The sequence below is a fragment of the Schistocerca americana genome, chromosome 6 (genome assembly GCF_021461395.2).
Source record: "Schistocerca americana isolate TAMUIC-IGC-003095 chromosome 6, iqSchAmer2.1, whole genome shotgun sequence".
In the NCBI taxonomy this organism is placed as follows: Eukaryota; Metazoa; Arthropoda; class Insecta; order Orthoptera; family Acrididae; genus Schistocerca; species Schistocerca americana.
In genome coordinates this window covers 265,870,585-265,895,416 of record NC_060124.1, presented here as the reverse complement: position 1 = coordinate 265,895,416, position 24,832 = coordinate 265,870,585, and the positions used below count along the sequence as shown (strand labels likewise).

The following is a 24,832-nucleotide window of genomic DNA, read 5'->3' as shown; positions in this document are numbered from 1 at the left end:
GAGACAGCTATAACAATACAAGAAAGAGCCTTCATTTGCTGGAATACAGACAAGATAGACAGGTCTATCAACATCGAACACAAGGCCCTAGAGTAAAAGACGACGTAGCATGAAGTAATTATATGAATAGAACGGAATTTGGTATAAGTAATTAGGCAGTAAAGGAAACAAAAGAAAGTTCGGAGTAGGTATTAAAATCCATGGAGAAGAAGTAAAAACTTTGAGGTATGCCGATGACATTGTAATTCTGTCAGAGACAGCAAAGGACTTGGAAGAGCAGTTGAACGGAATGGACAGTGCCTTGAAAGGAGGGCATAAGATGAACTTCAACAAAAGCAAAACAAGGATAATGGGATGTATTCGAATTAAGTCGGGGGATGGTGAGGGAATTAGATTAGGAAATGAGACAAATGGCTCAAATGGCTCTGAGCACAAAATTCGACTTAACTTCTAAGGTCATCAGTCGCCTAGAACTTAGAACTATTTATACCTAACGAACCTAAGGACATCACACACATCCATGCCCGAGGCAGGATTCGATCCTGCGACCGTAGCGGTCACGCGGTTCCAGACTGAAGCGCCTAGAACCGCACGGCCACACCGGCCGGCAGGAAATGAGACACTGAAAGTAGTAAAGGAGTTTTGCTATTTGGGGAGCAAAATAACTGATGATGGTCGAAGAAGAGAGGATATAAAATGTAGACTGGCAAATGGCAAGGAAAGAGTTTCTGAAGAAGAGAAATTTGTTAACATCGAGTATTGATTTAAGTGTCAGGAAGTCGTTTCTGAATGTATTTGTATGGAGTGTAGCCATGTATGGAAGTGAAACGTGGACGATAAATAGTTTAGACGAAAAGAGAATAGAAGCTTTCAAAATGTGGTGCTACAGAAGAATGCTCAAGATTAGATGGGTAGATCACATAACTAATGCGGAAATATTGAATAGAATTGTGGAGAAGAGGTGTTTGTCGCACAACTTGACAAGAAGAAGGGATCGGTTGGTAGGACATGTTCTGAGGCATCAGGGGATCACCAATTAAGTACTGGAGGGCAGCGTGGAGGGTAAAAATCGTTGAGGGAGACCAAGAGATGAGTACACTAAGCACATGAAGAAGGACGTAGGCTGCAGTAGGTACTGGGAGATGAAGAAGTTTGCACAGGATAGGGTAGCATGGACAGCTGCATCAAACCAGTCTCAGGATTGAAGACAACAACAACAAAATTTGCCAGCAAATATATGTAATCGTAAGACCCCTTCTCATGTAAATATTTGCTCTCATGCAATCACTCTTTTCACCCTTTCTCTCTCTCTCTCTCTCTCTCTCTCTCTCTCTCTCTCTCTGTGTCTCTCTCTTCCTCTCCTTCTGCTTCCAGCCTCTCACATCTGTCTATTAATCCCAGTCAGATATTGTCGTCTATGTATTATTTTACTGGTGTAGCCAATATGATAATTGTACATAAGGCCTGTAACATTTTACCTAATTGTTATTAACAAGTATGAAGTTTAAGTCATTTTAACATTTCACCTGATTCTATAAACGAGTACGAATGTTAAGCTATTTGTCAAAATCGGATTTATATGCCACCTGAAGTACACACACATATATTCGACACCTCAAAACAAACACCTCCAAATCCTTTAGATAATTATTCTGTAATAATGTTGTTGCGATGTATATTCTTTCTGCTTGGCGATTCTGTCTTCCCTTCTGCTATACGAACCTTGCACCCAGCAGATTCCTGACGCCATATTTGTTTACAAATTTGATGTGTTACGACAGCGAAAGGAGCCTGTGACCGGCCGGCCGGTGTGGCCGTGCGGTTAAAGTCGCTTCAGTCTGGAACCGCGTGACCGCTACGGTCGCAGGTTCGAATCCTGCCTCGAGCGTGGATGTGTGTGATGTCCTTAGGTTAGTTAGGTTTAATTAGTTCTATGTTCTAGGCGACTGATAACCTCAGAAGTTAAGTCGCATAGTGCTCAGAGCCATTTGAACCATTTGAGCCTGTGACCACTGGAGGTACTCTGTTTCACTTAAGTTATGTTTACCATTAGATAACAGTTTAATTTTTAGTCGGAAGAAATCCAAAACCATGTTCTCAAATAGTGTCTTGTTTTTCCACTAGGCAGTGACACAAGTTCCTCCATCAAATCGTAACACAACACACACAGAAATGTCTTACTAACTAATGTAAATCCACCCGATGATGGCGGTTTAAACCTTTGAAACGGGTCGTGGAAATAAATAAAACGGTGACTGGTAACAGTGAACTTGTTGTTTCATTAATGAGTAATTAGTACAGATGGGCAAACAAATGATTACAATCCTAGAAAAACTCGATGATTTATTCAGGGGAAAGAGTTCCAAGAACTGAGCAAGTCAATAACACCTTACTTCTCACCTTTATGCAAGCGTAAGCGGCCTGGAGCTTCACTTACTGGAACAGAATTGTCTTCTGTCACGAGTTCCTGATGACCAGCGAACACCTGCCTGTGGACGCCCCGGAGAGCGGTGGGGCACCAATCGCACTGTTGCACGCCATACTGCTCGGCAACTAGGAGTTGAACGTGGGACGCCATTTCTTTTCATAGGAGGAAACATCTGGTTGTCATTCACGTGACCCTTGCAGCACAGCGGTACGTCGACAGATTTCTACACCTTGTTTGGTTGCCTTTCATACATTTCAGCAACATAACGCCCGGCGAGATATCCTACTATCAGTCTTCGTGCTTTACAAACACTATCTTGGCCAGAAAGGCCGCCGGATTACTCAACAATTGAGAACATTTGGAGCGTCATGGGTAATGGCCCACCAAACATCACGCGATATTGACGATCTAAAGCACCGATTAGACAGGATTTGGAATAATATCCCTCATGGGGACATTTAACAACTCTATCAATGCCAAGCACAATAATTGCTTGCATAAATGCCATAGCATGACCAAGGAGTTACTGATTTGGTCAATTCGTAAATATCTTTCTTTTCAACAAATGATGGAAACGAAACTGTAATAATTTGTTTGTAAATTTGCATCATGTCTGCTGATTTACATCTCATTTGCATTATTCCTTGTCAGTCTTAGAGTATACATGTAACACCAACAAACATTTTAACACAACTTAACGATTCTGAATGACTACATCCCATTTATCTTAGTCAAATAAATGTCCGAAAAGACCTTTAAGGTCCAGAAGTACTGACCTACCCCTGTGTCACCCTCAGCCTGTAGGCTTCACTGAATGTAGACTGTAGGGTGTAAGTTTTCGTGACCAGAACTTCTGCTCCTTAGTTAAGTACGATCTCAATTATCCCTCAAGGGTTGAGTACAGCCCACTTCCAACAGCACAAGGTCGACCTGGACAGCCACGTGTCTTAGTGATATCCGAGCCCGACGGCTCTTAACTTCGGTGATCTGATGGGATCAGCACATGCCAAGGTTGTTGGTGTCAAATTCCAATAAATCTTGAAAACATTCCGACAAATCTTAAACAGGAACATACTGAACCCTCCGACTGCCATTTTGTCATATGATGATATGGTAGGAGATCGTGGCTGTTATTTGAAGACAAATGTTGATGGTGTTGAAGCAACAACAAGCCACAAATTTGTTGCTGTCTCAACACCATCAACATTTGCCTCCGACTGCTGTCACAGTTCGAATGTGAAGCGCAACGAGAATGCACAAGCGATGCTTTTGTAGAACACCAATGGCATGATACTCGTGTTGTGAACCAGTGATCAGTACCACTCCTACAGAAGTATCCACTTGTGTATTCTCAGCACGGCCTGCCCTGGAGCACTGTCTGCCCAACAGAAAAAGAAACCAACATCAGTCAGTCTGTTAGCTGCAATCTCAGGCCTGAACTCCACCAGGATAACGCACTTTTGACAACACGAATTTGCAGCTTTGTCCATACTGTTCACACCCTTCTCTACTGCTGCTTTGTTGTGCTACCTCGGCAGCTCTCCACAGAACGACTACATATTCCTGACTTCAGCTGCCGGACATATACTAACAGTGTCCACCCTGCACTCCATATACATGGGGCTACTGTACTGGCTGCCAGCGCCCGCAACCAATTGGCACTCGTCTTCCCTGTCGCCTGTTACCAGACTTTGTCGCTCGACTGCTGCCCTACCAAGTACTGGATCATCAAACAACGGGGCAGCTCTCTTGTGTCATCAGCATACTGCTGTGGCGTATCCTCAGCATATCCTCAGAGACGTGTCGGTGCTGCTGTACTCGGGCCAGCTTCAGGAACCAAAAACTCATCCACTCAAAGTAAAGCTGACCGTGCGCCCTTTTACGGCTTGTGCCACACTCTGAGAGTTATCCTGGAGCTGCTGTACACGGACACCAGCAATGGCTCCATGTTCCGAATGCCAAATGGTTCAAATGGATCTGCTCACTATGGGATTTAACTTCTGAGGTCATCAGTCCCCTCGAACATAGAACTTCTTAAACCTAACTAACCTAAGAACATCACGCACATCCATGCCCGAGGCAGGATTCGAACCTGCGACCGTAGCAGTCACGCGGTTCCGGACTGAAGCGCCTAGAACTGCTCGGCCACACCGGCAGGTCTTTGCTGCCACATCCCAGACTTCTTCATTCACTTTTTTAATTCGACGCCATTCGTCGTTAACAGGAAGTAGTGTGGGCTTCTTCTTCTTAAATGAGCATGGTCCATATTCAAAGACTAACACATAGAAATTACTTTCGAGGTTGTAACAAAGTATCAGCAGAATATTTTTTTGTAATTTATTTCGACAGTACAGAAATTAAATTATAACTTTTTGATACAGTCATACTGCATTTAAATGCACTAGAGCCCTAGTTCCATAAGCTTACCAATACTCTCAGAATAAGTTTTGGCACTGTATTGTAAGACACTTTTGCGCCGGTTCCCGTACTTTTAAAACAAATTGAACAAATGGAAGTCGAAAGAAGCGGCACCGGGACTGAATGCAAGGACTTCCAACACCCGCAAATGAGTGCTTAGCGAGGCTTAATAGCATTTGTGGGCAAATGTCGTGCGTATACATCGTTATAGGTCTCCGCTTTTTTTTTCGACTTGCAGGCTTCAGTTTTTTGATAGGCACATCACTGTTACCGTAACTGTTTACTGTTACCTTCTTTCCCAGGGAATGTTCCAAAATTGGGTCTTGTATATCCCAAGAAATTGAGTGCACAATACCAGCAGAAGGATGAGCCGCTAATTTCTCTTTGACTGGAGATCTAAGGCGTTTTCACCCATGCACTGAAGTTTGCTCTCTAGTTCAATGTGATGAACTTATGATTCACCTTCAGCTTCACCTTAATTAGTGTGAAAGTCCAGTAGCTACTGAAAGGTTCTCAAAAGAATACACATGTACTTTCTATCGACTTGTTTGGATGTCCATATTACAATGCTTTTGCGTAGGTTGAGCCAGTTATAGAAGACACCTTATGGAGAAGCATGACGAACACGCGTTTGGTTTCGCACCTCATTAACATTGACTTGTTAGTCACTGAAAATCTGGTCACCCACATGCGCCGTGCTATCATCAGTACTGAATGTTACTGGATATCAAGCCCTTTCCTTTTCCTTGACACATTTTTGCCGTTTTTAATTTTTCAGTCAACTAATAAACTCTTAAGTGAGGTAAACCATTGTCCCTGTATGGTGTTGAAGGTATTATATAGTTTCAGACATGTCCGAAAGAACAGATACCATCGGTGACCATTCAGCTCGTTAGAATGGAATTACAATGAAATGAACACCCTTAGCTGCTTACAGGCGTTGGCATACGTCAACGGGGAGAGATGATTATGTGTGCCCCACCGGGACTCGAACCCGGGATCTCCTGCTTACATGGCAGACGCTCTATCCATCTGAGCCACAGACGACACAGAGGACTGCGCGACTGCAGGGATTTATCTCTGGCACGCCTCCCGCGAAACCCACATTCTCAACGTATTGTCCCGCACTACATTCGTAGTGCCCCCGCCCATTATACTCATTACTCGCGGCGCGTTGCCGATTTCCGTAAGAGTTCAGGCACTGTTTGTGCATTCGCACAGAAGAAGAATATTGTCAAGTGGCCGGTGAGTCTTAACTATATATATATATATTGATGTGTCGACAGAAGTGCCGACACAGTGTTATTTTGAGGGGGCCGATAGGCACGCTATCTAACGCAGAAGGGCGTGAATTCTGGAACAGGATAACTATTGAATGGTAGCAAGAAAAGTACGTAGCTGCTTTATACTTAACTTTTAATTATTGTTGTATACATCGTTCTTCTAGAGACATTTATACGATAACTCTCAAACTATGTAAGGCTAATGGCGCCTTGCTAGGTCGTAGCCATGGACTTAGCAGAAGGCTATTCTAACTGTCTCTCGGCAAATGAGAGGAAGGCTTCGTCCGTATTGTCGCTAGCAATGTCGTCCGTACAACTGGGCGAGTGCTCTATCGTATATCGAGACCTGCCTTGTGGTGGCGCTAGGTCTGCGATCACACAGTGGCGACACGCGGGTCCGACATGTACTAAATGGACCGCGGCCGATTTAAGCTACCACCTAGCAAGTGTGGTGTCTGGCGGTGACACCACACACATATATATATGTCCGAAAGAACCGATTCCATCGGTGACCAAGCAGCTGGTTAGAATGAAATTACAATGAAATGAAAACCTTACCTGCTTACAGGCGTTGACGTACGTCAACGGGGACTGATGAAAATGTGTGCCCCGACCGGGACTCGAACCCGGGATCTCCTGCATACATGGCAGACGCTCTATCCATCTGAGCCACCTTTCTTTTACTTTTTTTTTCCTCTCCCTATCCAAAATCATTGACAGAGGTGGGAATCGAACCCAGACCATACGTATAAGAACCTATCATCAGTCCTTTCTTTTTTTTTTTTTTTTTGTAGGTTCTCCTTCCTCCCCTTCAACCCATCCTTGCGCTCTCCAATTTCTGCCTTCTCGGCCTGGCTTCTGTGCCATTAAAAGAACGTTTAACATAAAGGATGCTTCTTCTGCATCAAGATATTAAAGCGTGTTGTCACTGCAGTGGAAAGTTCAAGGTGCGTTGCTTCTGCAGCAAAGGAAACGTTTCATTCCTTGTTGATGACTCTTTGCTGCAGAACTTTTATTTTCATCTTGTTTTTTTGGTTTCTTTTTACTTTTTTAATATACAAAAAGGTTTTTTAATATACAAAAATGTTTTTTTAGTTGTTTGTTTCCACTATTCTTTGCGTGAGACATCTCGGCTTGTTGACGGCACTCAACGCTCGTCTTCTCGGGGGTGGCCTATTATGGTATACCCCAAGCATATACCTTGGTCTCGTTTCTTTTTCCCCGTTTGCATGTGATCTCCTATGTCGGCAGTTGTCTTCTCTTAGCATTGAGTGCCCAATTGCCGGACGCCACACACTGGTTGTGACGTGGAGTATATGGACGTGAAAAAAAAAAAAAAAAAAAAAAACACTGCCATCAGCGTTATTAACAATCGGACGCAGTGCATACATCTATTTCGTCATTCCTTGTTCGATTTTTTTTTCATCGTCTTTGTCGTTCATAGTGTTGTTATTCTCAATGCTGGTATATACTTCGCGGACTTTTGTCTGTATTTGTCATCCTTCATCAGCAGTTGCGCTTGTGTGGCTAGATATACTCTGTAGCCCTGGTAGCAAGGTTCGCAGGAGAGCTTCTGTAAAGTTTGGAAGGTAGAAGACGAGGTACTGGCGGAAGTAAAGCTGTGCGGACGGGGCGTGAGTCGCGCTTGGGTAGCTCAGTTGGTAGAGCACTTTCCCGCGAAAGGCAAAAGTCCCGAGTTCGAGTCTCGGTCTGGCACGCAGTTTTAATCTGCCAGGAAGTTTCATATCAGCGCACACTCCGCTGCAGAGTGAAAATCTCATTCTGGTTCCATACTGTGCTTAAACAATGTGACATGTAATAGTTTCAGTGTGTTGAAACGGTGTTGCTGCATTGGCGCCAAGAAACTAAGTTCAGCTCCTACTGAATATTGCCCATACATATCAACCCACTGTCCGCGCAAACAGGGTGTCTGCCTACAAAAGAGTGAACTCGAAGAAGACAACGAAGGGCAGTAGTGCCGCCTATTTAATACGTCGGAAACCTGACGACCTTAGCTATGCTCATGATCTCTTGCAAACGGTTATGCTCATCACTTCTTACAACATTATGTTAAAAGCGGCCATAACTCAAAACACATTATTTTTCTTACAAACAAACCTACTTAAATGAGCGCTTCCTCACACTAGCTACATTCGCACCTTACAAAACTTCGTAACATACATACAACCGTAAATATTAATAAAACATGATACTGTGATATCATTTACACCTTTGGAAACAAGACAATACAAGCAAATATATATTTATGTAACTTGTGTCATACCAACAAAGATCACAGCTTCATTCATGTTTACATGGTACTAATTTAAAAACAAGAGTGCACTCAACGTTGTGCAATGCTGTATTGAATTAGAGGCGCTGAGACGCACAACTAGCTCTCTAAACACGCAATGTGAATGAGCTCATCATGTACGGAATGTTAAATTCGACATTTTCTTCCTTCGTTTGTTTCTTAGTAATTTCAGGACAATCAATAAAGCACATTGTAATGGTAACAGTTCGTGGAATACCTTTACTGCATTTATAGCAGAGTATTCGCTGTGCTGAGAAAACGGTAGCTCCAACTGTTTGGCTGACCAGGAATCCACAACGATCTACGGGTATAGGCGCAGTTGATCTAATTCCTGTATGTTCCTCCTGTCCACAGTCCCACCGGACATCTTGATTGAAGAGACGAGCGGCGACATGGCGGTCACCGAGGGTGAAAACGCCACCTTGCGCTGCCGGGCCTCAGGGCGGCCAACCCCTCGGATATCGTGGCGCCGGGAGGACGGCGAGCACATAATGCTACGGCTGGGAGCCCGCAACCTCACGCAAGGTTGGTATCATGTGTGCTTTCCGGCCTCATTACTTAACGTCTAGCCAGAACTACAACGATCTACTCTGTGTTCAAAGTATAGTGCAAACAAAAGGCGCTCTTCTCTCGAACAGAATTCTGTCGATATGGAGTATACTTTCTCCACATTACAGACCAAGAATCACAAGTCGCGATCAAAAATTTCTTCCAGTATACTAATACCACGACTGTAAAACTATTTTACCTACATGAAATATCAAGTGCCGTTTGTTAGATTGATTTTGGTTGTCCATCCCTCAGGGTGTTCCCAAGTTTCATTATCAAAATTATATAAATGGTAGAGCACTGTAAGTTCTGAACTTTGAGATAAGCAATTATTTTTTGGAAATGTATATTTTATTTTCTGTTGAATTAAACAGCTTACCCTTTTTGTTGACAAAATATGCCTATAGCATTTTTTCAAAGTGACGATCACATTTCCGAATCTTATTCAATTAAACAGGTGCCACCTTATAGCAACAGAGTCGCCTCACTGCAATTTTTCAAGGAGACCACCGTCACTGATGTAGGCATAGTAATACATCAGAGGACCGTACTCTAAATTCAAACTTATTTTACCCCCATTTCTTATACATTTGGTCTATGACAGTTGTTTTATTACTTCTGTACTGTATACTCTGCGCGCCGTATTCTTCGGAGTAAACTTCATAAACGTGCTGAGAGGTGCACATTGTGTGGTGAATTTCAAACTGGTAGCGCTCCGTCCTTTCTGCCCCACCCAGCCAGCCTTCACTGTGCTGCCACAGACTAGAGAGTATATAAAAGGGAACGCAGAGGGCGGCTTCTTTCCATCGTATGAAGCCAAGCGTTGCGCTCAACGCCGTAATGAAACCTCGAAAATGCGTAAACGTGAAGCGACAGGTGCTTATTACTACGGCTTGGAATGGATGTGCTTACCAAGCGGAGGTGATCTATCGACTACATGAAAACTTTTACGAAAGGAAAAGCTAATGGAACAAATCGTAATAAATCTTTACATAAAAACTTATCACATGAGATTTTAAATTCATTACTGTTCACATACGCAAGCTGTGAAATGAAACAGCTCTTAGTTTCAGATGACTCTGAGGCAACTTTGTTTTGCAAATAGCGGATTTTTCCTTGCAGGAATCTTATTTTGTTTCCAACAGAAACGGCTGTAATTTCAATTCAGCACGTCGGGAAAAGTTCAAGAATCAGAAACAGCTGTCATCGGAAAATCTGTGCGAGTTTCAGCGTCTGTATCAGTGTTGGAATATTCATTCAAGATTTCAACCTGAATGTAACGCATGGGTATTACTTTAAATGAAGACTACATCAAAATATAATTTATGGAAAAATTTTCAATTACTGTCTCTTTAACATATTATATAATATGAATTATATTGGTATAATAAATGACTATATCCAAGTGTTACGAAGAAACTTTTGTCAAGCTTTTTATCAAGTATCAGATATATCAGCTTTACCGTTATGTAACTATTGGCCTCTTATGTCTTCGTCTTCATCATTTTCTTCAGCAGTTAGCGATAATAATTAGAGAAACGTGCGTCTACTTCTACGAAGTGTTCTCGACTGAGCTGCAAGCTACTTGCGTGTTGATAGCGCGCACGTATAAAATACTTTAACTTCTGTTTTGTCCATACTACAGTGATATGTGACTTTCCTTAGAACTCCATAAGCAATTTTAATATGGTAACTATACTTAGTGAATAACAATGTGCCATCGAAAATAAACCAAATGTAAAGTAGCCAGTGACCCCTTTTTCTTTGAAAAGCCTTCAAAGTTTATGCTGCAAAATATTTAAAAAATAAGTTCCACAGTAAGTGTAACCAATATAAAAAATGGACATTTCGTTGTCGTGCTGTGATATGAATCTATCAGATAAGAAAAAAAATACATTTTAAGTGCCAATAAGCTTCCTCAGAGTGGTGTGAGACACGGTAGTGACAAAACTGCTCAAATGTAAATGAATTTGTTTTTAATTTTTTACAGGAAAAAGAGAACCTCTGATGGCCATCTAACTTCAGGATGTAGGCTTGCTTCAATTACATACGGAGTATTTCTCTGTTTAATGATATTTTATAGTTCACAGCAAGGAACTCGGAAACTTATTTTTCTCATGTACTGCTATCAGCCGCTTCGTGGGAACCGCTCGTTATTTTCCGGTGTTGTTTTTCCTCTTGCTACTGTTCATTTTACAAGATGACTCAGAATTTCTACTACACAGTTATGGGTGTTATAGAGGGGACACGGGAGAGCAATATTTGGTAATAAGCTCATGTCCATAAATGTGACAGTTTGGGGACAAACGACTTTGATAGAATGTCGAAACACACACTGCAAGTGCATCAACCAACGCGCGCCAGCGTTAACTACAACATACGCTGAAAGTGATGACCACGAGTTTCATAGCACAAAGTATAGCTGCGAGCAATGTTCACATGCAGACGGCCCGGAAGTCCTGGAGTGTCCAGAATGACTTCTGCTGCAGCGATTACAGGGGAATGGAGTCTCGTAAACAATATCCTTCACGTATTTCCACCGGAAAAGTACATATGTGTCTGTTTGGGTCATCGTGGAGGCCAACGAATCGGTTCATCGTCATATATCCAGTTTTCCCCAAATGTATGGTGAACGTGTAGCAGAATGTCGCGTGTAGGATGGGCTAGCGCGCCGTCATGCTGTAACCACATAGTCCGATGGATATGCAATGGCCAAGCCTCCAAATGTTGCACCGGTACGCCTTACAGGAACGCCAAGTAGCTATGACCCGTTAGGTGGGACGTCAGAATACGCGGGATATTCAGACGACCATGGATAATACGGCCCACACGTTAATATCGAAACGATGTTGAAATCCATGGGGATATGTGGGATGAGGGTTTTCCTGATTCTAAACGTCGGTTGGGCAGACATTCGTTTGTGAAATGCCCTTCATTTGTGGAAAAAATGATCCAACGAACTATGCGCGGTAGTCGATAAGTGGTGAAAAATCAGCTGGACTGACCCACTGCCTTCATCCTCTGGATGCGGTTTGGATGAAGTTTATGTTCATGGAGAACTCACCAGACACTGCTCTGGGATACGTCTACCGAACCTGTGATGTTGCAGGTATTCGTTCACAGTTCTGGTCGACCATTTGGAAGACTTCCTTTCCCAGCCGACAGCGTGGCGTGTACTGTCACGACCATAAACGGATCTATTGGCTTCCAAAGTGCCGGTTTCCCGTTGCAATTGTTCCAGCCTTGCAAAAATTCACGTGCATGTGGTGGACAGGCACAAAACGGAACTTGTTCGTGATACAGGCGGTGTCCTAGCTGACCATTACCATCCACTTTCATTGTGGATGAGCAACATGTAGGTGTTCTCGGGAAACGTTTCTTGTGCCATTCTGTAATGTATCGCCGTTCCTGATCATTCAGTGCAACTGATGTACATTCGCGTTAAATCGTTGTGTTATTCTATGATGATATGTGACTTGAATTCACAAAAGACATCATGGGAGACCAGACACCGACCTATGTTAATGTGTATTGTCTTCGATAGTTCCAAGTTATTTATATTCCAAATGGCCCATTTCTGAATGGGTTTGTTATCAAATATTGCTGTCCTGAGTGCGCATGTATAACACTCTGCATTCTGTGGGGTAGATCTCGCGTGAGTGTTTCGTTTAAAGAGCACGGTGTCACTCTGAGCTGACCTGGCCCAGTACACTCTCAAAGGGAAACATGTCCAGGAATCGACTGCTATGACCGCACTAGTGCGGTCGGGAAGCCTATAGCGTCTCCGGCGATCAATGTCGGGCTTAACCGCGGTCGAAGCGGCGGCCGAAGCTGACGAAACGCTGGCAGCGTGGTAGGAGATGCGGCGTCAGAAAGAACAGCCTCCGTCGGTAGCCGTGGTGTAAGCGGCTGGAGATTTGTGGGGTGGTGCCAGGCCTGTACGGTTGCTTGTGCCCGACTTGTCTAAAGGGAGTAGCGAGACAGAGGCGTCGAACTGGTGGCAATCAGAGCTGCGAGAGAGTGGGCACAATTGGTGGCCAGCCAACTGGAGTGCCATTAACAATCAATGTGAAGCGTTGCTGAAGAGCGTTTGCACGAACATGGTAGGAGGGTAGATGGTATATTTCTCTAGCGGGAGGACAGTGACTCCGAAGAATTTGCAGAGACGGGTTTCTATATTAGAAGGGGAGCACAACATAGTGCTTTAGTGACCGACATCAGAGGATTGGCCGATTATTTGATTCAAGGAACTCTGGTGTGCGGTGACGGGCACAAGCAGTGCGCACTGAGTGTAATGATTTGTCAGTCATATTCCATACTGAAGGACCATGTGAAGAGTGCGGTGTGTTGAGGCTACAGAGCCTGCTTGCATGTTGGGCGTGCGATTGCTTTCTCTAAACGACATTTGGGTCAATCTTACCTGTGAGTATTACGATTTCAGCGTAACCAGAACTGCGTACGCCGATCTACAGAGATCTGTAATTCCTAATTTTTTGTAGCTAATATTTTAGTTCGTTGGTGCTTGCGTTTGTAATAGTTAGTAGTTGGCGAAGCGAGCGGTTGTCGACTTACAAGGGAACTGTCCAATCTGAAATGTCGAAGACTGTCCTGACATTTATTTACTCCAAAGAAATACAATTTCAAATTTTAGGTGCGAAGAAATACTGCCAATATTTAAAAAATAAAACTGAATATTGCCATGATCGTTGCTCGACAGGTAGTTGGAAGAATGTTCACCTCTATCGTAGATGCGAGACACAGCACCTGCGCAACGCGCTGTGTGTATAGCCTTGATTCACGACAAATCGGTAAACAGATAACACGATCAATGCAATCGTAATTTGTAATGCGCATCTCCGTTCCGGTTTATCGGGCACAATTTTCTGCAGTTACTGTTCATTTGAATCTCGTTTAATACACATAATCAGTAAGATTTTTCTTTGCGGTATCGTGTTAACAAATGAGATAAAGCTGAATATGTTTTCTTTGTGTTTTCTTCACGTACGCCAGCATTCGTTCTTGTCCAGATTACAAAGTTTCACAGCACTGTGGAATCTAATTAATACGAAGAACGTGGTATTCAATCGATATCGTCTACATCTCCTGAAGATCTATGTATGCGTTATTTCGAAGTTAATTTCTCGGACATTAATTCGAAATGTGTCGAAATTGAAGATATTGCTTTGACGTGAATAACACGATTCCGTGAATTGCAGTCCGAGCGATGATTTTTTTACAAATTGAAGACCAGAACAAAAACACAGTACCTTGCTAGCCCAAAGAATAAATCACGGTGAAAGCTTTCAGTGTCAGAGAAAGGCTGTAAATCTTTTGGTGAAACGAAGGAGGGAGAAAACGTTTACAGTTATGGAATGTGCAAATAGGCTTTCGTTTCGTAAAATCTGAACGTCAGTTGTATAAATGAATAAGGATTTACACTATGTACGAAATACTGGTCAAAATGAAACTCGTAAAATTGTGAAAGAAGTACTATTCGAATGATTTACAACTGCTCGTGAGAGTCAGTGCAGTTACCGACGAAGATATACGTCGCTGAGCCCACTGAATTGCTGGTGTGATTAATACTGCTTGTTACCATGTTCCTTCGACATATTTAAAAACATTCAGAAAATGATACGAAAGGTAAGTCGGAAAACTAGAAGGTTTATTTCAATTAGACTTGTAGGGTAGAAGATATTAATAGATACTACAATAGAAAAATTCGTAGCTGACGCAAAGACGAAGCTTGTAGTTGTACCTTAACATGCTGTGTATAAAGTCAAACCAGTCAGGCTTCGGGCAAGAACGGCGTGCAAACCGTAGTTCATTATTTCGCCCGAAGAATGGCAAATTCGCTTGTGTAATCGATAAGTACTGTGTCACACTCATATACAACAATGCCGGTGATACGTATGAGTGGATGGCTGTTTCCGCATCTTCGTACATGTCTTGAGGAAGCTCTAGGTAAATTAGGACTATTTGGACGTAAAAGTCTCGTAAGCGACGTAGTAAAATCTGGAAAAATGGAAGAGATTGGTTTTCAATATTACCTCCGAAATGCCTTATTACCAGACAGGCTACATAAAATCAATCGGCGCTTTTGTTGGGCCCTTGACCTGGACATAACGTCTTATTAGCCTTTAGAAGGACGACAAAAAGTTTCAGCTCTTCAGTATAGAAATTTCTGACACTGTAAAGTATTTTTCAGAATGTTGTGAGACAATGTAATTTCTGATAGGTCTTTGTCGTTCCAGGTTTATCAGCGGAATAGCGTTGATACACTTTAGTCATCTGTGAAATATCAATTGGTGTCACCACATTTTACGAATTTGATACAGTACGACTGGTACGCAGTACAATATGCAGAACAGTGAGCACAAACATTTCTTACTCCAACACACTTCTATCTAAACAAAACTAGTAATTACTGTGACGCGCCTAAACGGATTATTTTTTTACTTTTATCAGGTGTGCCCGGTGTAAAGATAATGTTTTCCTTTCGTCATTCAGTAGACACTTCACATTTTATATACGTTACTCAAAAGTTATCAAAAGAAATGTGCTTTAGAAATTGTTATTAAATATTTCATGTGAACTTATTTACGTCCACATTGATGCAAGTTGTCTTCATGTAACATCTTACGCTGCCTTGATTTTGTTTCCTGTGCTAGTCACTTGTGTAAAAATTAAACCTGCTACAGTTATTCAAAAAAGTAATGATTGGATTGTTTTTGAAATGTTGTAACTGCTTACAACTGAAGCGTGTGCGGTGGATTTGCAGTATGCAGGGCTACAATCTGTCGCTGATTCGTGCCGCGGCGGGCAGGAATGGTTGCACAAACAATTGTTAGAAGTGGTTCTTTATGAGGCAAATATGAGTAACTTTAACGTGTTTTAGAGACTCCCTGTACGCTTTAGCAGCTAAAACTTTGTCAGCGCATTTCTTTCGGTGCATTCTTCCTGTGTGAAAAGTTTCAGGTTAGGTTTTTACAAGTCGGATTGGACCACTTTGTCTTCATTATTTAAGTGTAAATGAATGACAAAGGCCAACTAATATCAGGGCTGTGGTTGTGTTATATGGTTCTGTTTGCAAGTTTTTTTCATTTTTTGGTATCTGTGTTTTTCGCCAAGAGGTCGACTATTGTGCACTGTTTGTATTTTGTTGTTGTCCCGAATTTTCGTGTTGCTGCTTCGGTTTTAATGCATATAGTTGCATTCTTACGCAGAAGAAATTTTATGTCGTATATTGTCTTATTCTAACGCCTACGTTTCAGGAACTATAACCTTGCCCACATGTGTGAATTCAGTTCGTCAAATTGCTATTTTGTTAATATTCAAGGAAGACACCTAGTCTGAATCTCATTCCACACAAATCCTACTCTAGAATACTGACGAATCATCAGGATGCGCTCCCTCATCCCAAAAATTCTACTGCGCGAACAGTTCTTTGTGGAAAACCCTTGCGGCATGTCTTGACTTGAATGGCAACGTTTCTCGCACGTCACTATTTTCGGGAGAATGACGATTCAAATCCGTGTCCGCATATTCAGATTTAGGTTTTCTGTGATTTCCATAATTCGATCAGGCCAAATTCCGGGATGGTTACGTTGAAAAGGCACAGCATGTTTCTGTTCCCATTCTCGACAAAGTCAAGTTTGAATTCCATCTCTAATGACCTCGATGTCGCAATTACATTAAACTTGAGTCCTCCTTCTCTCCTTTGGTCACTGGTCACGGCGAACAAATTTCTTCCAATTGGACATTACATTTGTTACAGTATTCCTCCTTGCACTGATTCAGATTCCGAGTACTACTTTCTGCTCAACCATCAATAAATGCACCACTGAGTGTTTCTATAACGTCTACAAACAATGTTGATCTCCAATGTGGAATCGTCACAAAAGAACTTATACTGAGGGGGAAAAAGTCATGAATTACCACCTAATATCGCTTCGGACCTGCTCTTTTCGATGTAGTGCAACAACTCGACGTTACACATACCCAGAAAATTGTTGAGAGTCTCTTTCATAAATACTGAGCCATGCTGCCTCTAGAGCCATCTATAATTGCGAAACCGTTGCTGGTGGTTGATTTTGTGCTTGAACTCACCTCTCGATTACGTCCCATAATTGTCCCATGACTGGCAGTCAGCTCGCTTCAAGTGAAACCAGGACCAATCTGACCAGGTCTCAGTTTCCCAAACGTCTGGGATCCAACCGATATGGTCACGAGCCCTGAAGAGGCGCTGCAGGCGATGTCGTGCTGTCAGCAAAGGCACTCACGTCGGTCATCCGCTTCCATAGTCCATTAACGCCAGATTTCGCCACACTCTCCCACGTCAGTCATACGTCCCTCATTGATTTCTGCGGCTATTTGATGCAGCTTTTTTGCCTCTTCGTACTGATAACTGTACGCCAACGCCTCTCCTCTCGGTCGTTAAGTGGAGGTCGTCAGCCACTGCGTTGTCAGTGGTGAGACGTAATGCCGGAAATACGGTATTCTTGGCTCATTCCCCCCTGCGGGTCCGGGGGTAAGAATAGGCCCGCGTTATTCCTGCCTGTCGTAAGAGGTGACTAAAAGGAGTCTCAAAAGTTTCGGCCTTATGTGATGGTCCCCTGTCGGGTTTGACCTCCATATCTCCAAATTCTTCTGAAGAGCAAGCCTATTGGGGAAGGGCGCCTTACTTGGTGCATTGTGTCCATTTTGCGATCAGACCTTTCGCCAGCTTATTCGTCGTTGCATTGCTGTCCTACCCGCTCTCCATCTCTTGGGCATGGATACGTTCCTGCGTGCTCTCTCCACCTTGCGCTGTGCAGTGCCACTTTCTGCACTGATGGTGACCATGGACCACATGTCACCTAACATCCAGCACGGTAGCCAGTCTGTTGTGGTGGGGCCGCCATGTACCCTGTTGGTTGTAGCTCCCTGAGAACACAGGGATCACTCTACTGATGCCTGCGCCGTTAACTCCCCACGTATGCCAAGGAGTAGATGCCTATCCTCCTGGGGTATCGAGACTCCCGGCAATGGCCATCCTGCCAGGTGGCTCTTGCTGAGGCTGGGTGGCGCCCGTGGGGAGTGCCCTTGGTCGGAATAGGTAGCATCAGGGCGGATGACCCGCAATGAAGCGTGGTACATCATCACTTGCTGGCGGCCAGCCGCCAGCAGTCTCTAAGCGTTATCGGGCTCAATTTAATGCTCAGAAGCACGATCCTAAAACGTTCCCCTCCTTGGCCACGCCGTGGGAGGATTGTAAGTCTCAGGATGGCAGTAACAGTTATTCTCCCCGATTCTTAGTTTGTATGAGAGCTGATGGGGAGTCTTTTCTATCCACAAAGCCTCAGTTCTTCGTCGAGCATTTAGAGGACAAGTTTGGGGAGGTGGAGGGCTTGTCCAAAATGCGCTCTGGGTCAGTACTGATACAAACGGCATCTCTGCCCAGTCACGACGGTTACTTGCTTGTGACAAGTTGGGGGATGTTGCCATTACGATCACACTCCATAAGAGTTTAAATATGGTCCAGGGAGTTATTTACCATAGGGACCTTCTTTTGCCGTCTGACGACGAGCTGCGCCCAAATTTAGGGCGCCAAGGTGTCCATTTCGTCTGATGCGTTCTTCGCGGTCCGAAGGATAATCAGATTGCTACCAGTGCCTTCATCTTGGTCTTCGAGGGTGATACATTACCGGAGAAGGTCAAGGTGATGGTCTACCGATGTGACGTCAAGCCCTACATCCCTCCCCCGATGCGGTTCATTAAGTGCTGGATGTTCAGCCATATGTCTTCCCGCTGCACTTCCAGCCTCACATGTCGAGGCTGCGGACGCCCATCACATCCCAATACTCCATGTGTCCCGCCTCCCATCTGTGTCAACTGAAGAGAGCATCATTCACCTTGCTCGCCAGACTACAGAATCTTCCAGAAAGAGCGCAAAATCATGTAATATACGACCCCAGACCGACTGACCTATACTGTGGCCAAAAGGAAATGTGACTGACTGCACCCTGTGTGAATGACATCTTCCTACGCCACTGCTACAACAACTGTGCTAGCTCCAGCCGGATCAACGAGCAGTACTACTCCTCCTGCCCCCTTGCCCGTGGGGGAACTACCCACCCGGTTGCTTCTGCGCCACCTGCCTTAGGAGCAATACCCTCCCACCCATCGGTGATGTCCATCCCCGCTTCTCAGCCGGAGAAGCGTCCAATTTCTTCGGCTACTCCCGCTCGTAAGGGGTCCCTTGGGTCCCTCCCTTCCCAGGCTTCCACTAGGGGGAAGGATGACGCCAGTCAGTGGCATAAGTTCCCACCAGCAGCTGGTCGTAGGGCTTCGCGATCCTCCTCTGTCCCGGAGACTGAATCGGTGACGCCCTCCCAGCCAGTGAAACCCAACGTTCAGTGAGAGACGTCCAAGAGAAAGATCGCTAAGGCCAAAGAACTGGCGGTGGCACCAACCCCACCACACCCTTTGTGGTCTGTGTCTGAGGATGAGGTCGAGATCCTGGCGTCCGCTGAGGACCTTGATCTCGCTGGTCCCTCAGACGTCATGGATGTTACTCGCAAAGGTGCTGAATCGGTGGCAGCGAGTGAACAACTGGCGTAAACTGCCTTCCCAGTCTCTTCATGCCTTTCTCAGCCATGGACAATAGCACCCTACAGTGGAACTGGAGTGGTTTCTTCCACCATCTAGCTGAGCTCCGACAACTTATCATCCTTTATCCTTTCTTCTGCATTGCTCTTCAGGAAACTTGGTTTTCAACAATGCGAACCCCCGCCCTCCGTGGCTATCGGTAGGGGTTATTATAAGAACCGGGCAGGCTATGAAAGGGTATCTGGTGGCATCTGTATCTAAGTCCTTCACTCTCTTCACAGCGAGTCTGTCCCTCTACAAACACCTTTAGAGGCTGTCGCTGTTCGGGTGTGGACTCTACAGGCTGTTACAGTCTGCAGTCCGTATCTTCCACCAGATGGTGATGTCCCACAGTATGTCCTCGCTGCGCTGCTAGCCCAGTTGCCGCCACCGTTCTTGTTACTGGGTGACTTCAACGTCCATAACCCTCCGTGGGGTGGGTCAGTGGCAAGAGGTTTAGGCGCCACCATTGAGCATGTATTGGCACAGCTCGACCTTTCCATTTTAAATGATGGTGCCTTCACACATTTCAGCGTGACGCATGGCACGTACTCCGCCATCGACCTTTCGATCTGCAGTCCTAGGCTCTTACCATCTGTCAAATGGAGTGTGCATGACGACATGTGTGGTAGTGACACGTTCCGATCTTTCTGTCACTGCCACAGCGTCACTCTTCTGGGCGCCCTAGCAGATGGGCTATGAATACGGCTGACTGGGACATGTTCTCATTCATGGCCGCTATTGCGCCTCTCTCTAACGAAGCCATTGATACGGTGGTTCACTCGGTCACCACCGGCATCGTTACTGCCGCAGAATCTGCCATTCCCCGTCCTTCTGGGTCCCCTCGGGGCGGGACTGTGCCTTGGTAGTCGGCTGAGATCGCTGAGGCGATTAAAGATCGCCGGTTGGCGCTCCAGCGTCATAAGCGACATCCCTCCATAGAAAACCTCATCGCCTTCAAACGGCTGCGTGCGCGGGCCCCCGCCTTATCCGCCAACGCAAGCAGGAGTGCTGGGAACGGTATGTCTCTACCATTGGCTTCCAAGTCTCTCCATCGTAGGTAGGGCCAAGATAAGACGCCTCTAAGGCTATCGGACCCCTGTCAGTGTCCCTGCGCTCTCACTGAATGGAGCAGTTTGTACTGACTCCGATGTAATTGCAAACCGCTAGGCAGAGCATCTTGCTCTGAGTTCCGCTTCTGCGAATTACCTACTGGCCTTCCGCTCCATTAAAGAGCGGATGGAACGTTGGAGCCTTTCATTTCGCACCCACCATCCTGAATCATAAAAAATGGCTCTGAGCACTATGGGACTCAACTGCTGAGGTCATTAGTCCCCTAGAACTTAGAACTAGTTAAACCTAACTAACCTAAGGACATCACAAACATCCATGCCCGAGGCAGGATTCGAACCTGCGACCGTAGCGGTCTTGCGGTTCCAGACTGCAGCGCCTTTAACCGCACGGCCACTTCGGCCGGCTCCTGAATCATACAATGTTCCTTTCAGTGAGTGGGAATTTTACAGTGCCATAGCTGCTTGCCCTGATACAGCTCCTGGGCCAGGTCGCATCTACTGTCAGATGCTGAAACACCTTTCAGTGGACTGCCTTCGCTGCCTCCTCGACCTTCACAACCGTATCTGGGACGAGAGTGAGTTTCCGTCGCAATGGCGGGGAAGCTGTGTTATCCCCGTTTTGAAACCTGGCAAGAACCCTTTGGAGGTGGACAGCTACGCCCCATTAGCCTCACCAACGTTCTTTGCAAGTTGCTCGAACGGATGGTGAGCTGGCGATTGAGTTGGGCACTCGAGTCTCCTGGGCCTCCTGGCTCTGTCTCAGGGTGGGTTCCGTAATGGCCGCTCTGCCGCCGACAATCTAGTGAGCCTGGAGTAAGCCATCCGTCCGGCCTTTGCCCGCCGTCAGCACCTGGTCGCTGTCTTTTTCGACATGGCGTCATCACATCCTCTCTACACTTCATGATAGGGGTCTTCGGGTCCGCTGCCGATTTTCATACGCAATTTTCCTGCGCATCGTACCTTCCGCGTGCAAGATGCGGCCTCCCATAGTACCTCCCAAGTTCAGGAGAATGGGGTACCGCAGGGGTCTGTTTTAAGTGTCTGCCTGTTTTTAATTTCAATTAACGGATTCGCTGCGGCGGTGGGAACGTCTGTCTCGGCTTCCTTATATGCTGCCACTACTATAGCTGCATTGGCATTGCCGCTGCTGAACGTCAGCTGCAGGGCGCTATCCGCAAGGCGCAGTCTTGGGCTGTAGCGCATGGCTTCCAGTTTTCGGCTGCCAAGACCTGCGTTATGCATTTCTGCCGGCAACGAACAGTCCACTCTGAGCCGCGGCTTATCTTGCCGGCGAAAGTCTTGGTGTGTTGGAGACACAACGTTTTCTGGGTGTGGTTTTTGATGCCCAATTGACTTGGTTGCCTCATATTCGACAGCTTAAACAGTTGTGTTGGCGGCATCTGAAGGCTCTCCGATGCTTGAGCCACACCCGCTGGGGCGCCGACCGATCTACCCTCTTACGGCTCTACCAGGCGTTAATCCAGTCCCGTCTTTATTATGAGAGACTGGCTTATGGCTCAGCATCCCCATCTCCGTTGCGGGTGCTGGACTCAATCCTACACAGCGGGATACGACTTGCCAGTGGTGCTTTCCTGACCAGCCCTGTGGACAGCATACTTGTGGAGGCAGGTGTCCCTCCACTGCGGTTATGGCGTCAACAAATACTGGCCGCTTATGCTGCGCATGTTTGTAGCTTGCCCGGGCATCATAATTATCGGCTCCTGTTCCCGCAGTCAGTCATCCGTCTCCCAGAACGTCGGCCCCGGTCGGGTTGTACGATCACCGTCGGCGTCGGAGAGCTTCTCTCTGACCTTGGGGTTTTCCCTCTTCCACCTCCTTTCCGGGCCCCTCTGCATACACCCACCCGGTGTGTGCCTCGCCCTTGCCTTCGGCTCGAATTGGCACATGGCCCGAAGGACTTGGTCCCTCCGGAGGCCTTTCGCCGCTGCTTTCTAGCCATCCTTGCCATGTATCAGGGGTCTGGCGTTGTTTAGACTGACAGCTCGATGGTTGCTGGTCGTGTCGGTTATGCTCAGACTCTAGGAGACCACTACGAACAACATTCATTGCCGGCTGGCTGCAGCGTTTTCACTGCTGAGCTGGTCGCCATCTTTCGTGCCCTAGAGTATATCCGCTCCAACTCAGTCCTTCGTTATCTGTAGCGACTCCCTGAGCAGTTTACGAGCTATCGACCAGTGTTTCCCTCGTTCTCGTCTGATGATGGCTGTCCAGGAGTCCTTTCATGCTCTTGCCCATTGCGGCCGCTCTGTGGTATTTGTGTGGACCCCAGGTCATGTTGGGATACCCGGCAATGAACATGTAGGCCGCCTGGCGAAAGAGGCCACCAGTAAACCATCTCTGGCCATTGGCCTCCCGGCGACTGATTTGCGGGCCTCTCACGCCGCAAAATTTTCGAACTATGGGACACTGAATTGCGCAACCTGCCCAGGCCCAACAAACTCCGTCCTACTGCAGGACGGGTTTCACGAGACATGGCCTGCACCTCAACAGATATGGGAAGGGGAGGTTGGCAAAGCTTACAGGTGAGAGGATAGGTGGGGGTGGTTGGATCACTCATGGGAAAATTCCTGCGGTAGTGGGTGTTAGAGCTGCACCTTTTTTAGATTGAAGTCAGCTGATAGGTATCCCTGCTTAAGGGAAGTCACTCTAACAAAGGAACCACATTTGACAAAGCTTAGGTATCTGAGTAATGAGGGAATTACTATATTCCATCAAAATATACAAGGTATTAGAGATACAGTTAGTGAACTGCTTATAGATGATGACTCTGAAATTATTGGTATATCTGAACACTTCTTAAATAAGGAGATAATTCAGAGGCTTCCTTTACCAGGATACAGGTTGGCTGGCAGCTTTTCTAGGAGCTCTTTGCGGTGTGGGGGAGTAGCTATGTATGTGAAAAACGGCATCCCATTTGAGTCAATTGATGTTTCAAAGTACTACACTGAAAAGGTGTTTGAGTGTTGTGCAGGTGTGGTTAAATTTAATGGAGCTAAACTTCTAACTGTTGTTATTTATAGACCTCCAGACTCCGACTTCACATTTTTGCTAAAGCTAGAGAAGGTTCTTGGTTCACTATAGGGGAAATACAAAAAGTTAGTTATATGTGGTGGCTTCAACATTAATTGTATAAGTGATTGTGCAAGGAAAAGGACGCTGGTAGACCTCCTTCATTCATATAATCTTATGCAAACCGTATTGTTTCCAACGAGAGTGCAAGGGAACAGTAGAACAACCATAGACAACATTTTTGTTCATTCCTCATTACTAGAAGGGCATTCTGTTAGCAAAAAGGTGAATGGCCTTTCAGATCATGATGCACAAAGTTTAAAAGATTTTTGTGCTGCAACACATGTTAAATATAGTTATCAACTGTTTACGAAAGCTGATCCAGTTGCTGTAGAGACCTTTGTAAACCTTATCAAGGAATAAGTGTGGCAAGATGTTTATAGCGCTGATACAGTAGATGATAAACATAACGCTTTTCTCATGACTTTTCTCGTGCTCTTTGAAAGTCGCTTTCCGTTAGAACGTTTAAGACAGGGTACTAGCACAAACAGGCAGCCTGGGTGGCTGACTAGAGGGATAAGAATATCTTGTAGAACAAAGTGGCAATTATATCAAAACGTTAGAAACAGGCAATATCTAAATGCAGCAGCCCATTACAAACAGTACTGTAAGGTGCTTAAAAATGTTATTAGGAAGGCAAAAAGTATGTGGTATGCAGATAGAATAGCTAAGTTTCAGGATAAAATTTAAACCATTTGGTCAGTCTAAAGGAAGTGGCTGGTCTGCAGAGATAGGTCAAGGATATAGAATCACTGCGTAGTGGGAATGTCCATGTTACTGATAAGTCGCGTATATGTACAATATTTAATAATCACTTTCTGAATATAGAAGGTGAACTAAATAGAAACCTAGTCCCAACAGGGAATCACATAGCGCTCTTAGAAAAAAGTGTTCCGAGACTGTTACCTGAAATGCTCCTCCATGATACTGACAAGAGGGAGATTGAGTTAATAATTAAATCACTAAAGACCAAGAACTCTCATGGATATGACGGGGTATCTACCAGAATACTGAAGTATTGTTCTATGTATGTTAGCCCAGTGCTTAG

General features: G+C 45.2%; 1 protein-coding gene across 1 annotated transcript in view; it reads left to right on the top strand.

The window, feature by feature from the left end:
* The window catches only part of LOC124620085 (lachesin-like), a 229,745-nt gene that overhangs the window by 94,753 nt on the left and 110,160 nt on the right, over positions 1 to 24,832 (top strand). Inside the window, exon 4 of the mRNA XM_047146754.1 lies at positions 8,798 to 8,968. Within this exon, the coding sequence (XP_047002710.1) occupies positions 8,798 to 8,968 (171 nt within the window). The remainder of the gene's footprint in view (positions 1 to 8,797; positions 8,969 to 24,832) is intronic.